The sequence below is a fragment of the Aedes albopictus genome, chromosome 3 (genome assembly GCF_035046485.1).
Source record: "Aedes albopictus strain Foshan chromosome 3, AalbF5, whole genome shotgun sequence".
Classification (NCBI taxonomy): Eukaryota; Metazoa; Arthropoda; class Insecta; order Diptera; family Culicidae; genus Aedes; species Aedes albopictus.
In genome coordinates this window covers 197,438,587-197,461,531 of record NC_085138.1, presented here as the reverse complement: position 1 = coordinate 197,461,531, position 22,945 = coordinate 197,438,587, and the positions used below count along the sequence as shown (strand labels likewise).

The following is a 22,945-nucleotide window of genomic DNA, read 5'->3' as shown; positions in this document are numbered from 1 at the left end:
CATGTACACCGGAATTCGCGGTGTCTATATAGACATTGACGAACAAATTCCTGAAGTTCTGCTTTTTCGTAACCGAAAAGGTAGGGTATATTATGAGGGGGTGACGCAAAGGTGTTTCGTCTGTAAGTCGGTGACTCACTTGAAAAAATCATGTCCGGTCCAGTGTGAGCGTCAGAAGCGTGATGAACAGAATTCGACGACAGAAGCGCTCGAATTCGGAAGCCTTGGCAGGGAACAAGACGAAGCAGACATCGAGGCTGATACAATGGACGAAGCTGCAGCAAATAGTTGCGATAAAAAGAACAAAAAGAAAGAACAGAAAGCGAAGAAAGCGGAAACTAAGCGACAGCGTTCGTTAGATTCAGACCCGGACTCGGCCTCTGTTTCGAACCAGGCACAAAAGAAACGAAACAAAGACCAACCCCGTGACCAACCCTCATCCAGCGATGGCGATATCAGTTTGGTGTCCGTTCCAGATGCACCCCCGACCGAGGTCAGGTACAGAGTCGCCACATACGAGTGGATCGAAGATGAAAGCGAAAAACAATTGCTGATTGCAGAGGATAAGCAGAGAATAGCAGAAGCCGCTGGTGTTCCGTTAGATCGTATAGTTTTCTATCATGACTAATTTTATGTTTTATTTTTCTTTGTTAGTTTTTAATATACAAATAATATTGTAATATTGTAAAACCAACAATCCCAAATTCGGCTCAGCAATGTGTTATACACGACCGAGCCTGCCAAATAAACGAATAGGATAAAAAAAAAAAAAAAAAAAAAAAAAAAAAAAAAAAAAATCTGCAACAGAATAATACAAACCGAGACCAACGCCAACGAGCCCAGCGAACAAAAAGAACTTGTACTAGCGCTGCAGAAGGTGTGTTGGGCAGGATCCATGGTACGAACGTTTGGAGGTAATCTCACAGTTGAGTCCACCGGTTAAGAGAAACCGTAAGGCGGATTTTAGACGGTGGATCGGAAGCCACGTGGAGTCGGATCTATTTGGAAAGCTACTCCGAACGGAAGCTACGTTGCCCGTCAGCCGCAGATGAATCATTCCATTTTCACCGTGAGTGAATCACGGGGGTAATAGGGGGGTCAAGAATAGATCACGTGAGACCTATACCATATCCCGAAACGATCTCCCGGCGTCCAAACATCACCCACGCACTAGGACAGGGCCAGAAAGCAATCCCTAAGTAATCCCCGCTCCAAGTAGCAGACAAGTGGTCCGTCGAGCGCAGAAGAAACGCCTCTTCCACCGTCCAACAACCATCTACGCTGTGGAAAGCTGCACAGATAGACACAGATAGACCAAGCTGCGATCAATATCTACATCAACATCTACGAGTCGTCCTCATCCCGTAACAGGACTGAGATACCGAAAGCAAGCCTTCTCCGGACCGGACACTTGAATCAACAACCGTATTTTGAACCCCTCCCGTCAGTCAGCACGCCGTAAGAATCTTCTTGGATCAATCACGTTACCCATTAAACCATTCCCGATTCACTCCAAAAACACTCCTGAAGGAATGTCGACCATAGCCGAAGTCATCTACGACTACTAAGCACCGCCACCCGTTAGTCGACCTTTGGGACCAAACTGGGCGAACTGCAGCGGTACTCGAAAGCCGTCCAAGATCCAGATGATAGCCGCCCGGCGACGGCTGAGCTAACAGCAAGCGCTCCTAGCGAATCGTAAGATTTTACATATTCTCATCACTTAAGGACAGAGCCTTCGGTATACCAATCCGTGTGGTCAATTATTTTTGAACTCAACATATACAGGAGGTGGCCAAAATGTTTGGGATAGGCAAGTTTTTTTTCTCTCATTAAAAAGTTGCCGGGGCCCCTGGCGTAGTGGCTACACGTTTGCTTCATAAGCAGATGGTCATGGGTTCGATCCCAGCCCCGGAACTTTCGTCAGTTGCTCTTTCCCCCTGAGAGCAGCTGACACTGACCCTCTTCTGAGCCTATGGCTCAAATGAACCCGGATACTTGGACATCGGCGAATGGCAACCCATAATGGACCCCCAATCGGACTGGAAACAGGAACAACCAACAGCCACACATCAACATCCTCGAGCTCATCATTCTACCATGATAGGGTAGAAAGTGAAAGCAGCGCAACGGCCACCAGTTCGATGTAGTACAATTAGAAATCGAATACATTTAGGCGCTGTACAAAGTGTATGCACAGCTTTCAATTGGAATCGCTCACGCAGTGCCCTAGTGGAAAATAGAGCTTGTTAATAAGGTTAAGTGATTGAAGAATAAAAAAAACAACTCCGGTATTCGAAATTTTAAATAAATATTGATTACAAATTTGCCAAGGAACTTCAGGGGGTTTTCAGAGAGATTTCAAGGCGTTTCAGGTAGGTGATTTCAGGAAATTTTAGGGGAGTTTGGAGGCGGTTTGATGGAAGTTCAAAGATGTTTTCGGGGATGTTTCAGGGGGATTTCGAGGCATTGCAGGAGAATAAAGAGGACTTCCAAGAGAGTTCCAAGGGTTTTCAGCCAGGTTTCAAGGCACTTTTGGGGATTTTTAAAGTGGCGTTGGGAAATAGCATCCGGAGGTTTCAGGGTGCTTTCAAATAGGTTTCAGAGATATTTGACCTGGGTTTCCAGGCGTACCAAGACGTTTTAAGACGTTAAAGGAAGTTTCAAAGGGCGTAGCAGAAGGGTCAAGGCGTTTTAACCCTCTACTTCCCATGGCAAACGAAATTAGATGAAAATGGTGCTATAGTTTTTTTTTATTAAGTAAACTCAACTGCGAACTATTTGTTTCGATAGTGGAACTATTGATAAACAATCAAAACACTATTGATTAACAACTAAACATTTTTTTGTTTATTTTGAAAAAAGTATGCTAGTTTTCAAAAACTTTTGTTCAAGCATTTTTTTCGGAAACTCTTTTTTTGGCAAAGTCGTTATAAGGAAAGGGTTCAGATGGATGGCCCCCTGAAAACCTTAGCAATCCCCTAGAACATTGCGGTAACGCTCAGGTAACCTCATGTTCTACTAAGAACCCTTATAAAACCCTGGAACGTCAACGTCCCTGAGACCGCGTGGAAAGCTCCGGAAACATCCTGGAAACTCCTTGGAACGCTCTTAAAATCTTGTGAAACATCACTAGATTTTCAAAAGCTGTTCAACAATAATTAGCCTTAGAAATTGTTGATGGATGAAATCTACAGTACGACAAGCAATCGCAGCAGCTTAAAATGTAATAAGGACCAAAGTGTTTTCCTTTGATTACTAAGTTATGCTGTTCCACTAGTTGGAAGCAGTTAGGACTAGGGTTCGGTTTGGTAGATATTTCACCGCAACGCAACCCAAAACGGCGATCTACCCACGCTACGGGCTCCGTTAAAGATCGAGCATATTTTAAACCCCCTCAACCATTCATCCCTCAGCACGGGTCGCTTGACACCTTGGATTGGGGATACCTGTTTAGTGGACTTTTACCACCGGAACAGGTGGTCCGTAGTGCTATTCTAAGCCGGCAGCTACACGTTACTACGACGGACGAGTCTAACCCTCTACTTTCCATGGTTGCTCTAGACTCTAGCTAGAGCACCATCGATTTTCTACGACCTCGAGATAAAAGGAATTAGATGAACATGATGCCATAATTTTTAGAATGTGACTGTAACCTGACTAACTACTAATTTCAAATACCAAACACTTATTTCAATAGTGAAACTGTTGAGAAACAATCAAAAATCTATTGCTTTACAAAAATTGATTGATTGATTTGTCTTTATTTAAGAGTAGAGTGTCCTTCCCGGGACATCCCGGGACAAGAATTCCCGGGATTTGAGTGATTTCGGGATTTCCCGAATCCCGGGATATCATTTCAGAAATCCCGACAATCCCGGGAATCCCGGGATGAAGACAATTTGTAGATAAAACTGCCAAATATCAAGGCAAAAACTTTATCTGGCCATTTTCACTTTCGAAATATGAGCGGTTTTCTCACACACCACCATCGGGCTTTGGACATTAGGTCATACTTGAAAAAAAAAAAAAAAATCAATCATTAATGATAAACTTGGTATCATGTTATGCATTTCATTTATTTTTTTCTATTTATTGGTTTGTTCAGTAGCAGCAAGAACAAACTGGACATAGCCCACATACCATATTACATTGTCATTTTAGAAATCAGAGACCAAACTTTTACTATATTATGTAAATAATTTGAATTTTTCAGAAGAGAATTAATGAATCTCAAAAACAAGTACAAAAGTTTTAAAATTATGGAAAACCGCAATTGCAAAAAGAGTCCAACCTTTTGTATTGAAATATTCGGAAACTAAGAGTTCAACAGGTACTCTAAAGTTATATTGAAGTGCGATTTTTACGATACATATCAACAATACAAACATCTTCCGTAGCGATATAATACAGATTATGATAATTATTTCTCTTAAACTATTAGATATTGGTAGAAAATTACTTGCAATAAATTAAATACTAAATAGTTGAAAACAGACTGTTCTTGGCGAACATAACGTTGATACTTTTATATGTATTTCGTTATTGACATTTGTACATCAAGTAGTAGTGCAGTACATTGTATAGACATTTTATAATACTTCTTGTGATGGATACAGAAATAACCATAACTTAAAAAATGAATATTTCAACTGCACAAAAGCTAAACAAATCAATTTTCTGGGTTTTATTGAAATTTTAAAAAATCCCGGGATCCCGGGATTTCCCGGGATTAGCTAAGTATTTTGTCCCGAATCCCGGGACACGAAAATTGGCCGGGAAATGGACACTCTATTTAAGAGACTTTCACGCTTTACAAGTTTTTCATTGATTTCGGAAAATTTAGCCAATTTGCAATAACTTTTGTTCAAGATTTTTTTTGGAAACGCTTTTTTGGCATAAAAATACACTATCCGTCATAGGGGAATTTACGTATTTTCGGCAGTTTTGTTCTCTTCGTCATGAGGGGTTTTTTGAAACCTGTTGAGCTCAAGTTGGACCCCAATCCCTCCCTATCAAGCTGAGTTATACGCCCAAATTTCAGGCAATTCGGCGTACAAAAACCCCCCATGACGAAGAGAACAAACCTGCCGATAATACCCTTCGTCACCCTAAGCACGGACTCACAAAAAGTATTGCAACAATATTGCATCACCCTGAATCACCTCGATATCTCTAAAACCAGAACACCTACAAAAATGCCTCCTTCAGAAAAGTTGTTGCTTTTGGTCTTCTGAATAACTTTCCTGAAGACAGCATCTTTGTAAGTCCTCAGGTTTTGGAGATATCGAGGTGAGTCAGGGTGATGCAATATTGTTGCAATACTTTTTGTGAGTCCGTACTTATGACGGGTAGTGTACATAGTAATTTTAGATCGTAAGAAAGAAAGGGCTAAGTACTCAGAAGTCTTGATGACAATGGAAAGCGATGCAGGGCTCACGGATCTTAGAGCCAACGTACGCACTGGAGTCCAAAGTTGGTAAATATACCTACGTAATAAGCGAATGAACCCTTATTCGACGTACTCCTATAGGCGAAATCCCACGAGGGCGCCACCGTGGAAGCGATATCACGGACGCGGAAGCGCACGAGGTATAATAGCTCTCACCAATAGAGGGTCTTGCCCGGGATTTCCCGGGACAAAAATCCCGGGATATCCCGGGATCTGAAAAATCCCGAATCCCGGGATATTTTTCAGAAATTCCCGGGATTTCCCGAAAATAAAAAATGGTAATACTAAAACAAATCTTTTCCCTTTGAAATCTTCTTTTTGTCAATGTTTCCTTTTTTTCATCCAATTCTACGCTATCTGTCAGGTATAGTTTATTTCTACTTAAATCAAGTTTAGATGCAAGTCCAACTAATTTAACCAAATATATTGTGGCTGAATTTATGTCATTCATTTTTCATTTTTTTTTACTTATTCGTTTATTTTGAAGGCTCGGGCGCCACATGGGCATAACTGAGCCGAAATCTTTTGTTTTTACATTGATTTTACATTTTACAAGAGCGATATCGAATTGCAAAAAAAAAAAAAATTAAGCGAATCGTACAATAAAATCGAAGAATATAATTTAATACCTTGTCATTCTGCCAAATAAATCGAAAAAAAAAGATCAATGGACTTTAGAGATAGAAATGTTGAAATGGAAATCATAAATAAATTTTCGAAAGAATTTAATAAGGATTTTTAGAAGATATTCATATCAGTTTAACAAGAAGTTTGTTGAGAGGGTCTGTCTTGAATTATTCAGGATTTTTTTCACAGTTTCTTCAATGTATTTCACCAAAAAAAACTAATCGAAATTCTGAAATGTTAACATGAATGTATATCCACATATAATTGAAATAGTCACACATTTTCTTAAAGAAAAAAAAATCAAAATGCGTACGAAATATCTTGAGAAATTGCCGTTTGAAATTTTCAAATCACCATTCTAACACTGCCATTTTAATTCCCTCATAAAATTTTCAAACAGAATTCATTCACGTCTCAGGGTGAATTATAAGGGATTACTCTAGAAATATAATCAAGTTCTGTCAAAAAAATCCTTCGGATAAGTAAGGCAGAAGTTAACCTATAGCCCAAGTTAACCTATTGCGGAAGAAGATGAACTTTATTTGAAAATTTTCAAATACCTTTGAATGTCTCCAACTGCCCTCACACAATCAAATGCCTATGAAATATGTATTTTCTTTATTAGTTGATCGAATTTAATTAAAAGTGCTTAAGAAATCGTATCATTAACTTTTTCATCGTTTTTAAGAAAACTTAGATTTTTCCCGGGATCCCGGGAAATCCCGGGATTTGGAAAATAAAAATCCCGAATCCCGGGATTTTTTTCAATCCGGGAAACAAGACCCTCTACTCACCAAGCTGTCTCCAGAGACGCTACGGAGGGTCGTTGAGGGGCTCTTCCTGCCTCATTTTCCGAGTCCTTGGCCTCTACTGAAATTGAACACTATTTGTGACCACAAAGTGTCTCCCCCTCCCATAAATAACATTCTCACTGAATAAATAACACGGCAATTGAGTGAATTAGTGTATATTTCGACATTTTCAAATAATAGAAACAAATGTTTTACCTTGATAGTTTTACACGTCTTTTACAGAGCAGCATTGTGGTGGTAGAAATTTCGCGTAGGATTAGTTTTAGCATACTACGCGTCTAGTACGGTTGTTCTTGTTCGATTCTCCTTTGTGCGATCACTCATCCTCCAATGTTCCACGCAGCCCGATCCACATTGATGAAAGCTTTACCATAGACAGACACACTGACAGACTGTGGTTCTGTTTACTAATTGAAGAAATTAGTCAATTTTAACATGATTCTTTTCTTTGATTGTCCCACATGTACAGCATCTTTTGTAGGCGTAAATTGACGTTATGATTTGTAGCTGCTTTTTATTGGTATTCTACATATTAACATACTAGGACAATCCATGAATGAATAACGCCTGTAACACATTTTTCTGCTCTCTTTTGGTCATTTCCTGCACTTTAGTTTATCTTTGCTCCATTCTCGTCGGTACTGTCACTCATAGACAAAAATTACAAGATTTTCAGTCTTATTTTAGTAGGTTTTACTGTCTACTTAATATATTACATCGATTTTTTTTTGTTAAAGCAGTGTAAAGTGTTCGTGTGTTGATATAATACATAGGACAAGGTTATCTTCCTAGTGCAGTCCACGTTTTGATGTCACTGGTCGCGAAGGCTGAAAAGGAGAGGGGAGAAAAATGTCTTCTTCCGTTCCTTGTTTATGTAACTGGGTGTGTTGGTCTGGATTGCATGACATTTTCTTGACAAAAAATAGTTATACTTCTTCATGCTCAATCGAGTGTTCGTGTGTTATCCAGTGAAGCCAGATATTACTTGACATTATCATCACCATAGAGCATTATTGAACTTGGTGAAAAGTTAATGAAAGGTTTGCGTTGAATAATAAATAAATTACGAATTACGATTCCCGTTAACTCTATTTGTATTATTTTTGTCGAGAGAAAATCATTTTCAACGACTACTGCCTCTTTCAGATTTTTTTAGTAGCTCTTCACATTTTCTAATAACTTTATTGAAGGCTAATTACATTTATATGGTATGATGCGTGTCTGGCAACTTAGAAAATGGATTTGTTTGTGATTGAAAAATAATTTCCAGTGATGCCAAAAATGCATAATGCACACACCAACGTTAAATATCCACGTATTGACAATATTAGTTTCCGAAATAATTATATTAAAATGTAGCTGGAAGTGACAATAGTCATTTAAAATAACAAGCATTTGATTAAAACTGTGACGAAAGGTGCAAATATCATGGTGACAGTCTATGTTAGCTGCAACTCATGAAAAATGTGCAGTTAGAATCATAAGCATTCAAGAAACTTTATCTGTTTAGTGCAGTTTATTAATGTTTCAATGATAATCATCGAGAGGCAGGTCTCAGAGAATGTCTGAGTTCCTGAGAATTTTCAGAAACAATCCTGTAAGAGTATCCATTAGTAATCTTCAGTAAATAAAGGAACAATTATGCGTAGAACGGCAGTTAAGCAAGAAAACTGAACGACACGCTATACGGGACATGATTTTTCGGTCAACTATTCATTCCAGAAATGTCATACAACCCTGGCTATGAATTACGAGCAAGTTTTATATTCCTCTTGATCACTGAAATCAAATTTCTTCGCAACAAAACAACTGGGAAAACAATCTACATCTACTGCTAGCTGTACAATTCAACTCTATTGGATCTACCGTGGATGCAATAAATATCATTTTTTCTCACTTTCAAATGTAAAGTAACATTTATACTCTATCTGTGTAGTGTAGGCTTTACCTTTAATTTTGGCTGTTAGTTTTCTATCAGAGGCGCCTCGTCCACATGTTCGACCTGTTCTTGGAACGGGTATAGGCTGAGAATAAAACTCGCAAAATAATCTTTAAGTAGATATACTTTGGTTTAGAATAAACTAAATTTAAAACTCCCACCGCACATACCCCATAACAACTTGCACACAAGGCGCTAACATCGTTCCCGGTTTATGAAGAACGAAAGACGACTCCAAGCCATCCACCGGCAGAAACCATATAACAAGAGCATGCGAGAACCAGCCTTGCGCAGCTCTCTCTTGCTCGACTCTTCGAAACTACATGCCACCGGTTCCCCGATTCATGCGAACGATGGATTGCGCAGTTCCCAAACCAACAGTTTTCTCCCTTTTTTGCCTCCGAATGGCAGTGTTCATTCGAATTCATTTCACTTTACTCTGTCGCTCATACGTTCCCTACTCGTCTAGAACCAGCAGCAGCGTTGTCAACGTTTCTTTCCATTTTTCACTTCCCGCCTGCTTCTCACGCGTACAAGCACGCTAAGCGCAATCGACTAAAGTCTTTAAAATCATGTTGAAAATTTACAGTTTTGGAATGCTAAAAAATGTATGTTGTATCGTTGTTGGAAATTAAAGGATTATTTAACAATATCTAAAAAAATGGAATAAGGAACATTAATTGCACAGTATTTAAATAAATACTTTGCCAGCTATGCTTACCGATCAGGTTCTCAAATGTGTGTAAATGATTGTTAGCATGCTGCTCGGTATACTCTTTAGAGAAAAAAGCGATGCATCGGCATCCATGGATACCAGAGGCACACAGCTAAACGCAGAGAGCTTCTTCAGTGGAAAGTTTACATGTGTGTAGTAACGTGTCTCGAGTATACCAAAGTGGCGAATCCTGGTCGTTTTGACAGGTCTCCTGCCCGATTGGAACTATGGGGATGACAGCAAATCGGTTGTTCCAATTTTGACGTTTCTCCTCTTTGTTATTCCAGACTCGTTAGTGTGTAGCAAAACCAGAAATGAATGAAAGCATGGACTGTGGCTTCTCGATTTGTCGTTCTACGTAGGCTGAGAACAACTTGCGCAGCTAGAGCACATTTTGGCACACCCAATGTCGTGCGCGCTTGTTATGCATTACAGCCAGCGTGGATGGAGCTGGGGTGCCGAAAGTGCTCTAGCTCGTTGGCAACGGTTTCCAAATTTTGAATTCGAGGTCATGATACGAGCTAAAAAAAATTTATGGAGGTGGAAATTTCGAACATTTGCGGAAAAGAAAGCATGTTGGACATGATTGAAAAAAAAAACAAGTATCGTCGGTGTGTGAAGAATGTTAAAAAATGACTTCCACCGAAAATGGATTTTTCTAAAAGTATGTGAGATACCAAACTTCGGAAGTCGCTCAAAGGCGCATCTGAATGCGAATCGCATCATTATTTGCGATGAAAATGCGGAAGATATTTTTCAGAAAATGGTTAACAAACAAGAAGATAAAAATCAGCTTATGTTAAAAATCACAATACTAAAACAAAAAAAAAACAGCAAGCATAGTATAAAATAACTCTAATGTGTTTTCATTTAGTAAAATAGTAATCTGTAGAACAGGTCAGTCTGCTAGTCACGAGACGCCTCTGTTTTCTATAGTTAGAATAGTAATTTGTCTTTCTCGCGCAGACTAGAGCGTCATAAAAAAGTGTTCAATGCTCTCAACTTATCATCACCAACAAACGTTCTGCTGTAGCAACCTACCAACTCATCCACTTATCCTATTAGCACACCTCTTTCAAGCAAATTTCACACTACACAGTACCACAGGGGGGAAGTACCGGAGTACACTAACAGCCCCACGCCCACACATTTACTTCGTCGCGTCAACGACCACCCCTCCGCCATTCGGTGGACATCATTCGCCTTTGAGCCGCTTGGTGAACTCCTCCTGTTGCTTCTCCTTCCATTCCTTCTTTGGTTTCATTCGCTTGAGCTGGCCGTCCCAGACCAGATCCACCAGACCGCCCTGCTTGGCGATGACGCTCTTCACCCGGTTGGCAAAGTCGATGGCGGATTCGTTTTCACCGCGGGTCATTGGCGGCAGGTACCACACGTCGCACACGATCGCCCACGAGGTCATCATCATGTACAGGTACTGCATCATCGAGTAGCGCGAGCTGTTCCAGAATGCGTCACCGAAGCGAGCGTCGTACCTGAAAAACAGGAATAAGGCATCATTTATTGAGGCGAAAATATGTTTCTTAGGTGATCGACCGTAGGGAAGTGGAACCATCTCGGCAGGGGTCCTATTTTGGGCACTTTTCTGCCATAACTCAGCCAATTCTGAACCAATTGACACAATTTTTGGAACGCGATGAGATACATATTAGAGTGGGTCATCGTTTATATGGAAACATGAAAAATTCAATGGTACCCCAAGCTTTTTTGATCCCATTTCAGGACCCAAATAAGTGTGCAAAATTTGGGCAGGATCGGTTATGTCTACGTTTTGCGCATCGCGTTTGAAGTTTGTATGGGGTTTTACATGGGAAAACACACTTTTTTGCATCTCTCTCATAACAAGTTCGATTTTTTTCTAAGACCATGTAACCGATAATGTGAAAACATAGCCTAGGGTGTCCTGAAAAGCTTTGTCGAAGACCGCGAAGTGATCTGATGCTTATGAAACAAAGTTATAGCGTTGGCATTGCTTGGCGAAACAGCATGATTTTGTTGCTATTGTTATTCTTTTACATGTTAAAACATAAACACATGCATGCGGTTCGAAGGTTAGGGGCCGTTCATAAACCACGGTTGGGGGGAGGGAGAAGGGGGGGGGGGGGGTGGTGGTCTGGCCAAAGTCTACGCTTCATACAAATTTCAAAATTTGTGTATGGACAAAAGTCTACGAGGGGGGGGGGGTCTGAGATGGCCAAATTTTGGTCTACGTAGTTTATGAACAGTCCCTTATAACTTTTTCACAAACATCGGATCGCTTTGCGGTCTTCAACAAAGTTTTTCAGAACATCCTAGGCTATTATTTTTCAGTATCGGTTAAAAAGTTTCAGACATTTTTCTTCAACTTATGACATAAATGCAGAAAAGTATGTTTTCCCATACAAATTTCAATTGCAATGCGCAAAGTGTAGACGCAACCGATCGTGCTCAAATTTTGCACAGACACTCAGGACCCGAAACGGATCCAAAAAAGCTTTGATCTGAGAAAACGGTTCCGATGACCCACGCTAATACATATAGTATCAAGCCATGTACAAAATTTCAAGTCAATTGGTTTGGAATTGACTGAGTTATAGCGAAGAGTGTCCAAAAAACCGCCCGTTGCCCAAGTGGTTCGCTACCCTATGTTGGATGTCTTTAGTTATGTCACTGGCTTTTCAGTCTTATAGGAGAATCAAAACAACTAAATGTTTTCATGATTCGACGTTTCGGTCCTTATTGCACCTTTTCCAAGGATTCGAAAGAGTAGTTGTTTTTTTTTTCGTTATTTTGTTTGTTTGAACTGTTAACCGTCATTTGTGTTAAATTTTCTCGAAATGTTTTTTTTTTAGAAAAACTAGTTTAAAAAATATAATATCGGAATTCGTTCCACTGTCTGTTGCACTGGCGCAATTTTCAAAATGACTGTTGAATAGGTCCACACACTTAAAATAAAGTACCGTATTCAGCTGTTCTATTTTCGGTAAAAGTTCAAAATGCATGCATGTGTTAGATGTTCATCTAATACCATCCGAAGGAGGTTTGGATTGTGAAAAGAAGATAACCATGTGCGACTGTGGAATCGAGTTCAGTTCTAGGCCTGCTGGCGACGGAGATAGTCGAGTGACTCCGTAGCTTGAAGGAATTGAAGCGCCCGTCTAGCGAATTGGGAGTCGTGAGTTCGAGTCTCACCGGAGTACGTGGATTTCTTTTCATAATTCAAATCTCCATTTGTTCATTGAGCACATGATCTGTTGTGCACATGGATGTCAAAATAATTTCAACAGTGTAATTTCCCACATGGCTTGGTTAGCCAAAGCAAAATCAAGAAATTGACATTTGTAAGGTGTTACGGTCAACCTTACCGTAATCGGTCGGCCGAGGACTGACCCGTCGAGAGTCCGACTGCACACTAATTGTCATATAATAATTGTCAATAAGTGATTGGGAGGCAGTGCCCGAAGCTCTCGACAATTAAAAATAACTTCCTCTCCCGCTTTGACATATGTACATGTGCACAACAGTGTATGTGTTAGATGTTCATCTAATCCCATCCGAAGGAGGTTTGGATTGTGAAAAGAAGATAACCATGTGCCAAATTTTCCATCATGCTTAGAGCAAAAATACCTGGGATTTCTTTATGAATTCCTCCAGGGACGTCTTCTGAAATTCTTCCAGGTATTCTTTCAGGAACCTTACCAGGAGTTCCTTCACGAATTGCATAAGGGACTTCTCTAGGAATTTCTGCTTCATGAATGCTTTCATGGACGTCTTGCGGGGTTCCGACAGTAAGTGTTCCTCACACTTTTTCAGAAATGCTTACCTATACTTCTGCAAAGATCCTTTAAAAAATACCTCCAGGAATTTCCCATAGTTTCCTGCAGTGGCTTCATCATGAACTTTTCCAGAGATTCCTTCAAGAATTTCTCTAAAGATTTCACCACACATTCCTCCGGGAATTTCTCCTTTAGAGGTTCCTCCAGTGATTGTTCCAGTCCTTTTTTCGAGGATTTCTTCAGGATTTTTTCCAGAGATTCCCAAAGAAATTTTACCATAGATTTTGTTAGGTATTTCTGCAGGTATTCCTTTAGAGATTTTTTTAGAGATTTCACCATATATTCCTTCAGTTTGTTCCGATACTTTCATCTAGAATTACTCGGAGTGTTTCAGGAGGAATTCCTTTAGAAAATTTAATCAGAAATTAATTGAAAATTAATACAGAAATTCCTTCATAATTTTGTACAAAAAATCCTCATTCAAGAATTCCTTCAACAATTCGTCCAGAAATTACAGCAGACACGGTTTCTATCAGATATTTTTTCCAGGGATTCCTACAGAAATTCGTTCAGGAATTTGTATAGAAAGTTCTTCTGGGATTTCCTGAGAATTCCTCATGGGATAGCTTCCGGGATCCCTCCTGGGGTTTTCTCAGATATTTTTCCAAAATTTTCTCCAGGGATTCCCTCAAGATTTCTTCGGATATTCTCTCGGGATTTTTTTCTGGGAATCTTTCAGGAACAACTCCAGAAATTATTTGAAAAAATCCTCCAAGGATTCCTGGGATTTCTACTGAACTTCCTTCTGGAATTTGTTCAGGAATTCCTCCAGGAGTTTATCCAGGTATTCCTACAGGAATTGTTAAGAAATTACCTTAGACCTCTTGAGATTACTACCGGGACTCATCCTGGGGTTTCTTTAGGAATTCATTCAGGGATTCCTTCAGGAACTGCTATCGGGTTTCCTCTAGTAATTCCCCACGAACTCTTCTTAGAACTCCTTCAGAATTTTTCCAGGATTCATTCTACGTTTTCTTCAGTACTTCGTCCTGAGAAATCTCCTAGGATTCCTCCGGAATTTCTGCAGGGATTCCCCTGAGAAATCCAAAACTTACTCCAAAGATTCATGCAGGGATTCTTCCAGGAATTCTTCTAAACAATCCTCCAGGAATTTTAGAGATTTCTTCCCCCATTCTACAGAACATCTCCAGGAATTTATCCATGGATTTCCCCAGGAATTCGTCTAGAGATTCCTGCAGGAATTCCTCTAGAGATTTCCTGGAATTCCTACAGGAATGTCTCCATATTTTTTCCAGAGATTCTTTCAGGAAATGCTGCAGTGCCTCCAGGCATTCTTTCAGGCATTCCTTCAGTGATTCCTCCAGGAATTAATTAAGGAAATCCGTTTGCGATTTCTCTAGGGATTTCTTCAGGGATTCTACCAGGAATTCCTCTAGGCATTCCTACTGAAATACCTTCAGCATTTTAAAAATGTCTTCTGTGATTTCTTTAGTACTTTCTCCGGAGGTTTCTTAAGAAAATCCTCATTGGATTCCTTCAGTAATCCCTACAGCAAATCCTCCAGGAATTTCACCAGGAAATCCTCTATGCATGTCTTCAAATTGTTCCAGGAATTCATCTAAAGATTCCTCCAGGATTTTTCCTGGTATTCCTACAGCAACTCCTCTAGAAATTCATCCAACAATTTCTCCTCTGCGGATTCTTCCAAGAGGAATTCCTTCAGGCGATCCCTCCAACACTACAAAAAATCCAATGATTTTATTTATGTGTGAAAACACATATTTCAAAGACAGAGTTCATTCCGACGTTTATAACCGCCACACATATACTTTATTTGTGAAACTGCTACAGGTTTATGTGTCATCCCTTATAGTAAAAATCTATAAAGCTTCACACATAATTCCAAATAGTCGCTCATGAACCTGTCGCCTCCCGTGAACTTTGTTGATATTTCTCCTTTCCTTTTCAAGATGGTCGATCAGCTACAGATAGGAGGTGAAAACTTTTGCGGGTAAATAAGAAATATTTGATATTTTACTGAATATTTCTATATTACATCACGTTTTTGTATTTCAGGGCGACGGAAAGGATCTCAGCAGAAGATTTAAACATAATAATACATGATGCACGGTGGTGCAATGCGGCTTCGTCACAGGGGGTTGCCGGTGTCAAGGCCGGAATAGGCTGCTGGTAAGTTGATGATAATTCGTCAAAAATCTCTCTTCTAATCACAGTTACTTTTCAGTTGATTAGACTCATCGGCAAATTAACGGCTGCAGAACCATATACGACGGTACATCCATCAAGCTAATTCTGTGCCACTAACTTTGCCACCAACATTTTCATCATCACAAGCGACTCCAAAGTTCGTACGTCTGCTGCTTGTACTTCCGGCCAAAAATTAACGAAAACACCGGCAGCATATCAACCATGTTATTATTATTCTATGTTGCAAATATATTTGTTAAAGTGAATAAACTAAAACACTTCAATTATTTATTGATTTTTGTGTACAAAAAGAACAGAGTTGAAAATACCAAAAATTTCATCAGAATTCCCAAATAAAATATATAAGCCATTAGAGATGAAAAGTAAGTACTATGGTTTTCAATTTGATAAGAGCCACACATACATCGAATTAGTTGAGAGTTCATCTGAAGGTATGTGTATGGAGCATTATTACTATTTGTGAAATCTAATTGCAAAAATCTATAGTACCTGACACATACTATCAATATGGATATTTTTCTCAGTGAAGGATTCTTCTAAGAGTTCCTCTAAAAATCCTTGTAGCATTCATCCAGGCATTTTTTTTCCTGCGGTAATTCCTCAAGCATTCCATCAGGATTTCCGCCAGAGATTCTTCCAGGAATTGTGCCAGGGATTCACCCAGGATTTTCACCAGGAATTTATCCAGGGATTCCTCCAAAAATTCTACTAGGAAATCCTCAATACCTCAAAGGATTTCTTCAGAAATATCTTCAGATATTCCTCCTGGAATTTCTCTGGGAAATCAATCAGAGATTTCCTTCAAAGAATGCTTTGGGAATTCTTTCAACGATTCCTCCTCTTTTAATCCCCTCACCAAATTTCAGCTATTACTCAACACCATTCGTACTTCCGACGGGAGTTTCTCTGGTCATAATATATGTATGTATGTATGTATGTATGTAATTAGTAATTACTTAACTACTTACTTGATGGCAACTGGATATATGACTCCGCCAACTTCGAAGCTTCCTTTCTTGAACTGCATCACCGATGTGTTATTGATGCAGGTTCCCTCGGGGAAGATGAGAATTGGTGGATTGTTAGGATCCGAAACGTGTTCTTTTAGCCTAAAAAGCAAAACAATGGAATAGAGTCAGTTCAAAACCATATTTACACGTATGAAACTATTTCATTACCTCTTGGCAACTGCCATTCTGTCTTTGGCTTCAGCACGTTCAAACCAGATGTGAGGAGATGCCCTCGCAAGGGCCCTCTGCAAAACTCCCAAAAATCCACCGTGTCTTTGACCGATCTAAGCCGCAAATATAAAATAAATCTCTTACAAGATGACAGCGTCCAAACAACACCGTTTAGCTACTAATCGCAAGCTATATGGCCAATCATATCTAACAACTATCTTGCATGTTTGAATAAGTATAGGAGCAAGCTAAGCATTCGATGCACTACGACTAAACAGCAATACGACGGTAAGAAAGGTATATGTGAACGGGGCAATTACTCACCAACGAATAACAGTTATCACACATCAACATAAGTACATCGATAGGACTGGTGTGGTTCGCCACGCAGATACCATTTAATGGGCGATTTTCAATGTTATGATAATTGACAACGGATGACAATGCACTCGAGAGTACGCCAAAACATTGAATCAGTACTTTCTTCACCATCCATCGCTTGGTGGATCCTTCCGGCAGGCAACCAACCAGTGCCGTGCATAATGTCAACCACATGACCTGGAGAGATGAGTAGTAATGCGTTGCGCGCAATAGACGGGAGAGAGTTGTTGTAATATATACAATGGAAATGGTGTGCGGCTGTGTGTGCGCCTGTATGTGTGCTCTTTGTGTTTTGTGTTTGTGAGTGGAAATGGTACGCTTTTAGTGTGTACTGGTGAATGGCAGGACAATCACAATGCTTTTATTTATGATTTGATATTTCGTCAAATGCAGTGTTCGGTTCTGATAATCGCAGTGGAGGAATTTAAATGCAGGGTAATCAAAATGCTTTTACCACTTAATTAAACGACCATATTAAACCCGTTATATTTTTCGCAAAACCATTATTATTCAAGTTTGAAATCCTTTACAAACTACCGGATACATCCTTGATTCCGAGCGATAGAAACGTTCTATTCCCAAGTAGCATATTGATGGCCAATTAGTCTTGTAGGGGTCTCCAGAACCGTCATAAAACCTTATACCTTTTACTTAAGTTTTATGGCGGTTCTAAGAACCTCTTCTAATATATTTGACTAGAAAATGACACTTGGGATTGAGGTTGCGCCGATCAGGAGTCTCTTTGATGCCAAATATCTGTGACTGGACGTGCACTAACATTCCTCTCAGAATTGGACACTACAAATTGAGTAAGAAGAGCTCCAAATAATTTGATCAAATACTGGACTATTTTAAAACAAATCAATAAAACTTTAAATATATAACTTAGAAATGCCAAAACTCTGAAATTATTAACGTAAGGAAAAAAGTGGTACAAGCATTTGTGATTGAGCGTGCATCTTCATTAATGATCATATTTACAAAATGCATTCACAGATCGACCATCCTATGGTGAAAGCCATTCATAAATAAAGGTAAGCCACTGTGGGTGGGTAAATTATTCCTCAGGACGTCACAATGTGAGCGAAATGACCAATCCATCCAGAGCCGTTAATTATTATTAGAAATCTGTCTTAGAAAGTACGTAGAAGAAAAAAAAAAAACATTTCGGGCGTTCATTTACCAAAGAGTAGGAGTGGTCGGTCGAAAGGATTGCGATATCAATCGGTGTCGTGTGGTTGGCGACACAGAAGCCGCAATTTTTCGGCTTGTACTCTAAATTGTGGAAACGAATCACCGCGGACAGCGAGCGGCAGATTATGCGGAAGGTGTGCTTGAAAACATAGTCGTTTGCCTTGACGCGCAGCGACCGGTAGGGCACAACTCCGACGAAAGCAAATCCAATCACGCAGTACACGACCTAGACGAGAACGAGGTAGTAGTGGCAGTAGTTGGGTTCTTCCATTGTTGAAGGATGATTGAGTAGTGGAATAAGGGTTGATTGAGGATTGTGGAATAGGGTAACTTCTGAAACATTCATGGAATCATAGGATTCGAGTATTAGCAGCTGTAATAAACACTTCATGAATCATTTTTCCACTTCTACATCCGCTTAGTACTAGTCATGGTAGGAGTATCTTTTGGGCTGCAAAAGGAAGAGTCCACAATCTGTAAGACCTACAAAGCTATAATCCTCGCATGTTTCTACCTCATACTTCCACTGGTCAATTGATGACAAAGACGGCCAACTAAGAGCCGTGTACTTAGCTGGTTGTGTGACCTGGATAATGGGCATTATTATCATTGTGAGTTGTATCAAGTGTATAGGGAAGCTAATATTGTGAAACGAATAAAATACGGCAGACTCCAATGGGCTGGGCACGTAGTGCGAATGTCGGAAGAAATAATTGCAAAAAGCAATATTCAGGTCGGCGATTTCGTGAGCGGCTGTGAACCCGCTGGCTGTGGTTGAAGAAGACATGGGAACACCAAACGTTCTGAGCAACTGGAGTAGCAATTATTATGAAGTAGAAATGTCCAAGCCCAATGGTGTTCTACTTATACTCTCAGCGCTGGAGTAAAGTAACATTATAGCCATTGCACCTTGAATTAATGAATCTTGCTGCTTTTTCATACGATCCAAGAGCTTTAAATATACTTTTTTAATAGTAGAAATAGGTTTTACTACGAAACTCGACTCGACGAAACTGATCCTTATGATTCAATGAACATTTCAAAATAGAGAGTGAATTTAAGGAATAAAGTATACTCAATAATGAAGCTTTAAACTTTACTTCACAAAACTGGAACTAAGTATGGGAATTGTAAGAAAGTGTTGAAAGTGTTCTTATAGTGCTGCATTAGAAAAAGAAAACCAACGGAACTCGAAACACTTACCCCGACGAAACAGATGAACACGCGACAAGGCATCAGGATCACGTACCGGATGAAGAACCCTATCACCCAGATGACGGTCAGTCGCCACGATATGAACTCGTAGTGCCTGTTCGTTCTGGTCAGCAGATTCCAGTTTTTCAGTTCCTCAGCCTCGAATCGGCTGGTCACCTCGTCTTCAATGATCGCCTCCATGCCGGATTTGACGTAGTCCAAACAGTTGGTAAGGTTGAACTCCAAAGAATCGTTATCCTAAAAACCTCCCGTTTTGTGAACGTTTGAGACTGACGACGGTACAACTTCCATCAACTTACCTCATTACTATCGACATCGTCTTCGTTGTTCGATTCACGGCTCTTGCTCCGAGCGCCTTCCATATCCGGCAGCAGGATAAGCGACTCCACGCGACTGATCACCGAGTTGCCCCCGTTGGCGATGTCACCATTTTTCAGCGGTTTGCTGGCATCTCCGTTGGTCGTCGCAGTAGTTATACTGGGTTTTGTGATTGCGCAATCGACGCAATTGTCACTGGTATTATTGGTAGGTGTTTCGACTTTTGTCGCCGGTGGCGCTTCTTCGCACTCCGATGTGTTTAGGTTTGCGTACTGCCTCTTCCGCACGTGTTCTATGTTTTGCCGACCATACTGCAACGAAGAGACGGAAACGAGATATAAATTATTATGTAACTCAAAAACACAAAGAATTAAAACATCAACCAAAAAACCACATTGAAAAAATATCGTGTCAAATACAAAAATTATAATGTGTTGTCTTTGCTCGCGGGCCCAATCTTAAGATCGCGTTGCCCGTCCGGCTACGTGAGCTCTACGGGCCCCCTCTTAAGGACTGCTAAACTACCGTCACATGACGGGCCTAAATGTCCAGGCACGCGAGGAGGTCGAACCAACCGACGATAATGCAGGTTACACAGATAAACCTGAACCGCTGTGAAGTCGTACAACAGTTGCTGTGACAGTCAGTCTTGGAGTCAAGTACAGACAATGCCCTACTAACGGACCCATACCGCATTCCTCCCGATAACGGGAACTGGGATAAGGCCAAGCTAGCGGTGATCTGCACTACCGGTCGTTTTCCGGTCCTAGAAAAAACTTCCACGTTGCACGAAGATCAATGGGCTGTACTACTGCAGTTGTTATGCCCCTCCTAGGTGGGCGATATACCAGTTCTCGTCTATGCTGGATTCGCTATCATATGCGCACTAGTAGGAGTCGGTGGAGACTTCAACGCCTGGGCGATTGAGTGGGGTAGCTGCTCGACTAACGCGAGAGGCTGGGTTCTACTCAAAGCTATCGCTAGACTGCACGTAGATGTCGTGAATGTAGGCTCTGTGTCTACAGTAGGAACGGTCCATCATTGATGTGACCTTTTGGAGCCCGGGTCTAAACCCTAGTTCGGACTGGAGAGTCGACGATGGATACAGGGTGAAACACGAAGGAAGACAGCCACAGCCGATGGTCATCGACCGTCATCGGGGATGGCTGACCTCGCGCTTCGATAAGCCGGCATTTGTGGAGCGTTCGCTTATGAAGGGTAACACACCGACGTTCTATCCATCGATGATCTAGTCGGAACTCTAAGCCATGCGTGTGACGCCGGAATACCAAGGCGATCCCTACCTAGAAATGGACGCAAATCGGTATACTGGTGGTGTCCAGAAATCGAAAGGGCTTCGCGCATTCTACCTAAGAGCTAGACGAAGGATGCAAAGAGCTCACATTGATGGGGGTAGAATGCAGTGCAGTGAAGTGAGGCCTCTCCTCTCCTCTTCTTGGCGTAACGTCCTCAATGGGACAAAGCCTGCTTCTCAGCTTAGTGTTCTATGAGCACTTCCACAGTTATTAACTGAGAGCTTCCTCTGCCAATGACCATTTTGCATGTGTATATCGTGTGGCAGGCACGAAGATACTCTATGCCCAAGGAAGTCAAGGAAATTTCCTTTACGAAAAGATCCTGGACCGACCGGGAATCGAACCCGTCACCCTCAGCATGGTCATGCTGAATACCCGTGCGTTTACCGCCTCGGCTATATGGGCCTACTATGAGGCCTACTGGGCGGCCAAACTGGCACTGACGAAAAGATTAAGGCGCGTGAGCGGGCGTGCTTCGGAAATCTCTGCCAGGCAGCCAACATGATTCCTCGGGGTGATGCCTACAGAGTAGTCATGACCAAAACGAAGGGCACGTCAGTACCCCCAGAACGCTCCCCTGAGATGTTGCAAAAGATCGTGGAAAGGGGCTGTCCATTTATTACGTAAGGGCATTTTGACGATTTTTCAACACCCCCACCCCCCCTTGTAAGATTTTTTGTATGAGAACCCAAATATTTTTGTATGGCGCGTAAGATTTTTCAAAACCCCCCTCCCCCCATAAACCCTTACGTAATTAATGGACAGCCCCAAACGCTGTTTCCACGCCACGATACAAGATCATGGACCCCCGTCCCCTATGGCCAACCCGGTCATAGCAAGGTCGCCCCGGTGACAAATGACGTGCTCATCGCAAAGCGCTTACGTTGAACAAGGCTCCGGGTCTGGACGGTATCCATCAAGGCTAGTCTTGACATGTTCAGAATGGCTGTAAATATGTGCCTAGACAGAGGCATATTTCCGGAGAGATGAAAAAGGCAAAGATACGTTCTAGTGCTCAAACCGGGGAAGCCACCTGGCGACTGGTCGGCATACAGTCATCTAACTTCTGGACACTTGTTGAAAAAGATCATTCTGTCGAGGCTGATGGTCTATACCGTGAAACGAGATGACTGTGGCCTCTCGGATAACCAGCCTACCGTGGTATGGTAGTCCGAAGCACCTTCTTCCCCCGCAAAGATATCCACAAAGCCACCTGGAGATCACCCGACCATCAAACAGAAAACCAAATCGACCACGTTCTAATCGACGGTAAATTCTTCTCAGATATAACCAACGTCCGCTTGAAGATGGCTGGAGGGACATCCGATCCGCCATAGGTAGTACCTTGGCTACAGCACTAGGCTTCGCGACTCCGAATCACAGAAACGACTGGTACGACGGCGAATGTGAACAGTTGAAAAACGAGAAGAATGCAGCATGGGCGAGAATGCTGCAACACCGTACGAGAGCGAATGAGGCACGTTACAAACAGGCGCGGAACAGGCAGAACTCAGTCTTCCGGATGAAGAAGCGCCAGCAGGAAGAACGAGATCGCGAAGCGATGGAAGAGCTGTACCGCGCTAAGGACACACGGAAGTTCTACGAGAAGCTGAACCGCTCGCGCAGAGGCTTTGTGCCACAAGCCGACATGTGCCGAGATAATCACGGGAATATTCTCACGAGCGAGCTTGAGGTGGTCGAGAGGTGGCGGCAGCATTACGATGAGCACCTCAATGGCGACGTTGCAAGTACCGAAGGTGGCGTGGTAACCG

At 41.3% G+C, this 22,945-nt stretch overlaps 1 protein-coding gene across 2 annotated transcripts in view; it reads right to left on the bottom strand.

The window, feature by feature from the left end:
* Positions 1-7,030: 7,030 nt before the first annotated feature.
* LOC109427263 (glycerol-3-phosphate acyltransferase 3) overlaps positions 7,031-22,945 on the bottom strand; it is a 45,639-nt gene continuing 29,724 nt past the window's right edge. The window contains exons 2-7 of one of the 2 annotated variants that reach the window (XM_062858196.1): positions 19,839-20,168; positions 19,528-19,776; positions 18,314-18,550; positions 16,747-16,862; positions 16,537-16,677; positions 7,031-11,038 (exon numbers count right to left, since the gene is read on the bottom strand). In XM_062858196.1, the coding sequence (XP_062714180.1) occupies positions 10,741-11,038; positions 16,537-16,677; positions 16,747-16,862; positions 18,314-18,550; positions 19,528-19,776; positions 19,839-20,168 (1,371 nt within the window). In that variant the 3' untranslated portion in view covers positions 7,031-10,740. Of the gene's footprint in view, positions 11,039-16,536; positions 16,678-16,746; positions 16,863-17,073; positions 17,308-18,313; positions 18,551-19,527; positions 19,777-19,838; positions 20,169-22,945 lie in introns of both variants that reach the window. The other variant, XM_062858197.1, reaches the window with a different exon arrangement.